Source organism: Micromesistius poutassou, assembly GCF_964030765.1.
Source record: "Micromesistius poutassou genome assembly, chromosome: 18".
Lineage (NCBI taxonomy): Eukaryota > Metazoa > Chordata > Actinopteri > Gadiformes > Gadidae > Micromesistius > Micromesistius poutassou.
In genome coordinates this window covers 14500681-14505680 of record NC_140288.1, presented here as the reverse complement: position 1 = coordinate 14505680, position 5000 = coordinate 14500681, and the positions used below count along the sequence as shown (strand labels likewise).

General features: G+C 45.6%; 1 protein-coding gene across 1 annotated transcript in view; it reads left to right on the top strand.

Moving 5' to 3' along the window:
- The window catches only part of rph3aa (rabphilin 3A homolog (mouse), a), a gene marked incomplete at its 3' end in the record, with an annotated part of 12493 nt that overhangs the window by 2243 nt on the left and 5250 nt on the right, over positions 1-5000 (top strand). The window contains exons 4-6 of the mRNA XM_084482724.1: positions 43-223; positions 1674-1874; positions 2285-2364. Of these exons, the coding sequence (XP_084338850.1) occupies positions 43-223; positions 1674-1874; positions 2285-2364 (462 nt within the window). The remainder of the gene's footprint in view (positions 1-42; positions 224-1673; positions 1875-2284; positions 2365-5000) is intronic.

The window sequence follows — 5000 nt, the reverse complement described above, 5'->3', positions numbered from 1 at the left end:
TACACTGTGTCTTATCGGCTCCTACCCCTCCCCTCCGTCCAGATACAGAAGCGTTCAGGGGCCTGGTTCTACAAGGGCCAGAACCAGCAGGTGCTGCCTGGCCCGCTGCCTCTCGCCAGGCCCAGCCAGACCAGGGCAGAGACCAGGGCCCACCCCAACCACCGGGAACCAGAGGAGCAGACTCTGGAGGGCAGCGACCAGCCACCAGAACAAGGTTCTCAATGTGCAGCGGGTCTGGGTGTGTGTTGAGTGTGCCATATACAGTATATAACATGTTAGCTGTATGTATAATGTACCTTACATGTTAGCTGTATGTATATATAAATACAGTAGCTACTTGTCAGTTGTATATATAGTGTACCTGACATGTTAGTTGTATGTATATGTACTGTAGTTAACATGTTAGTTGTATGTTTATATACTGTAGCTTACATGTTAGTTGTATGTATATATCCTGCAGCTAACATGTTAGTTGTATATACTGTAGCGAACATGTTAGTTGTATGTATGCATACAGTAGCTACGTGTCAGTTCTATGCTGTACATACAGTAGCTACGTGTCAGTTGTATGTTTATATACTGTAGCTTACATGTTAGTTGTATGTATATATCCTGCAGCTAACATGTTACTTGTATATACTGTAGCGAACATGTTAGTTGTATGTATGCATACAGTAGCTACGTGTCAGTTCTATGCTGTACATACAGTAGCTACGTGTCAGTTGTATGTTTATATACTGTAGCTTACATGTTAGTTGTATGTATATATCCTGCAGCTAACATGTTACTTGTATATACTGTAGCGAACATGTTAGTTGCATGTATGCATACAGTAGCTACATGTCAGTTCTATGTATATATACTGTACATACAGTAGCTACGTGTCAGTTGAACGTATATATACTGTAGCTGACATGGATGCACTTGGATGATTGTTTATTGATCTCCTGGGGCGGATGTGTGTGGGTTCGTGCATGTGTGTATGCTTGTGTGTGTGTGTGTGTGTGTGTGTGTGTGTGTGTGTGTGTGTGTGTGTGTGTGTGTGTGTGTGTGTGTGTGTGTGTGTGTATGTGTTAATGAATGATGACCGTTGTCCTCATGATCCCAGAGCCACAACAGAGACCCAGTGGGCCAGAACACGGGAACTCTGGGCCCCGCGTTGGCCCCTCAGCAGGGGCCAATGGGGACAGACGACAGCCTGCTGGAACAACCACAGGGAGAACTACAAACGCAGAGAGACCTACAAACGCAGAGAGACCTACAAACGCAGAGAGAACTACAAACGCAGAGAGAACTACAAACGCAGAGAGACCTACAAACGCAGAGAGAACTACAAACGCAGAGAGAACTACAAACGCAGAGAGAACTACAAACGCAGAGAGAACTACAAACGCAGAGAGAACTACAAACGCAGAGAGAACTACAACCATGGAGAGAGCTAACCCCCTCCCCAAACCAACGCCGAACACAGTCCAACTAGGCCAGCACAATGGTAAGTTTTACACACATCACATCAGTATTGCTGTATTTTATTAAACATATGTATTTGTAGCTACCTCCCTGTGTTTCCTTCAGGGAAATTGATAACAAACATTTCGTGAACAGATGTACATTATTGTGACGCTGCTGTGCTGTCTCTGTCCCTATTCTAACTCCCCAAGCCCCTGCGGCAGATGTGGAAAGTAGCTCCCTCGAGAGGTGCACCACAGCGCCCTCTTCAGGCGTCGTGTTGAAAACACAGCCGCTCGTCTCCTCTTCCCCATCAGCGCGTACTACTGCTGCTGCTGCTGCTGCTGCTGTTAGTCCGGCGCCAGCGCGAGTCGCGCCTCAGCAGACAGAGGATGACGATGTTGACTACGACTCTGATGAGTCCAGTAAGATTAAAATGACCTACTTGGAAGTATTTCATATGAAAACATTAATTTAAGTTATGTATCAAAAAATATCGATCCTACTTTTTATTTACAGTTTTGATAGTTGGAAATTATATTATTAGACTTATTAGACTCATTGTATATATACTATTTATATTTGTGTGATATTTATATTATATAATGTTATATTATAACTATGTTATAAGAAAAATGTATCTTTCATATGTAGAAAGTATTGCTCAGAAGGCTACACTATTAGCTTCGGTAGTTACACTGTTACACTGCTTCAGTGTCTGTCTTTTTTGCAACTAAGTAGCCCTAAGCTAATGTTACATTTGACCTAATGCTTCACTTAAGATTGTACTAATTGAATAGATGATAATGTGTCCTTGTGTGTTTGTTTGTTGTAGCTACTCTGGGCTTACTAGAGTTCTCCCTCCTCTATGAACAGGAGGCCCACGCTCTGCACTGCTGCATTGTCAAAGCCAAGGTGAACAAACACGCACACACACCCTCACACGCACGTACACACACACACGATCGCACAAAGCCCTCCCTCACACACACACACACACACACACACACACGATCGCACAAAGCCCTCCCTCACACACACACACACACACACACACACACACACACACACACACACACACACACACACACACACGCGTATGGAAGGTCAGTCAATAGCCCTCTGGCTGCTTGCTGTATGTTGATTTTTCAGGCCGGACTGTGAGAGCTTGTGTGAATGTGATGAACTTTTAAAGGTTTAGAATAATGGCAGCTGATCTTTTTGTTCATCAATTGTGGAAATAGGATGGGTGAAAGACACACAGAGACAGAGAGAGAAAGTGAGAGAGATGCTTCCCCTGGTATAAACGTCCACTACATGCTGAGTCAGATTACCTCGACCACTCTAGAGGACACCACTCCGAATCGTAATCTTCAGATCTAAGTATGAAAAGATTTATTTAGCAGAATAGCAGAATACACAAATGGAATACACAAAGCATGTACAACAATTCTCCTGAGGTTTCTTATAGTCTTGCAGGCTTTATTATAGAGGGTGTGTTCAGGACATCTCCATAAATCCCTGCCGGGCCATTAAGTTACCATAAAGTGCATCCCCAGCTCAGGCAACCATTGGTGGGACGGGGCTCAACATAAGACACGGAAAGTATCCGCAACAAAATGGTGGACGAAATGCAATGCAGTGCCGAAGTCTAAAGGACAGCCGAGCACACTTTATAAGGACGCTATGGAGCACCTCTGTGAATGCATATAGAATAGAGTAGAATATAATTATTTGTTGTCATTGCACAGGATACAACGAAATATGACGGCAGTCCTCTTGGTGCTATTATAAATAAATAGTTAAAAATATATTAAAAAACAATACAAAACAATACATCGTCCAGCTATTCACAGACAACCCCCTTCTACCCTCCCACATCCCCGCATCCTCACACACACATACATTCACATACATCCTCCTGTGCATGCTTAAAGTGGCAGTGAGGTAGTGTTATGTATGTGGTATAGCCACATAATGAAGGCACTACTTTTTGTCGTATGCGTTACCTGGGTGCTATGTGTGCGCAGTGTTTTATGTTTCAGGCATGTTGAACAGTAAAGCTATGTTGACTGCAGCTCCTGGTCTAGACATCATTATTACGGTTATTAATTAAGTTAATATATAACAGGTAGCATGGAAAAAGTTGTTGAGAGAAAGAACCGAATGGTGGCTACCTCTTGTTACCGCTGTAGCCGACCACCCCAGTCGCGGTCCCCGTGGCGTAGACCCTTTGTCGTTTGTCTACCCCGAGCACCCCGCGCACCACCACCCCGAGGAAGCCGGGCCCCTAGGTGGGTCGAAATCGCCCCTCACCGTCGTGAGGTTTACCTGGCGCACGACCCCGCCCTCTTCCCCGATGGGTTTCGGGACCTGAGACACGCCCGTGACCGACTCGGATGCCCTCTGTCTAGCTTAGCTCTGTCGTGTCGAGACCCCCCCCAGTGCTACAGGCGCGCTCCTCTCAGTCGGTCCCTAAAGGGAACATTCTAATTTTACGCTGGCACGCTTCGATCAACTCTACCGGGGGACACAAGCAGCCCCGGCACCTCCCCGCACCACGGACAGATCGAGTGGACCCGACCCCTCGAGCTATGGGACCGCTCCCCGCAGCATGCACCACAAACCACACCAACCCTTTGTATTATGCGCTCCTGACCTTTAGACGACCGGGAGAGCGGGTCCTCGTGGTGGGAGGAAACCCCTCCTGGGTCAACCCGCGAAAGCACCAAGTCCGAAACAGGGGTTGTAATTGCCTACTACAACACGTAGTCAGGTAGTTTTATTCCAATAAATCCAATTCGTTTTATGCTTTTTATAAGAAAAGTGAGAAAAAATTACAATAAAAAAGTGTAACAAAGCTGTCCCTAGAATCTATCTATCTCTAGCAGTCAGTCTCCGACAACCGAGTCTCTCCGAGTCTGTGTAACAGTCTGCCCCGATATCGCGTGGTCTAAAAAAATTCTACCTCTTCCACCTTCTCGCTCGCGTTCTTTTCCAGACGACACCTGCAAACTGGTGACACTTGTTAAAAGGTCAAACTGAAGTCAAACCACATCCTGTCTCGCATGTCTGGTTCTAGGTAGGGGGCCCCTTTGCAAAAAGGTGAGCATGTTGCAAGAGAGGCCTGTTGCTTTCTTTAACACCACACAAAAGTTTCCATCAGACAGTATATTTCTATCAGACAGTCAATATAATGATTATATAGGTTCTTTAGCTAAAGCATGAATACATGATAGGCGTGAATAAATGATGTGCTGGCATATATTGCCTAAGGGAATACACTTTTGAAATTGAATGCAAAATGATAGGAAGCAATGTCCATATAAGTGCGCACAACTGGACTGGTCCTGACACTCAGAGGGGCTTATAAGCCCCTCTGAGTGTCAGGACTGTATGCACATAGTCTCTGAGCTCTGGTAACGACCGTGTGTGAAGGTGACTGGAAGTGTTCAGTGTCCATACTGCGGTGGGGTATATGGGGGGGGGGGGGCATATGCATTTGCACATCGTCATGTGCCATTACCCCCCTCGCTCATGAGCCTTCCCAA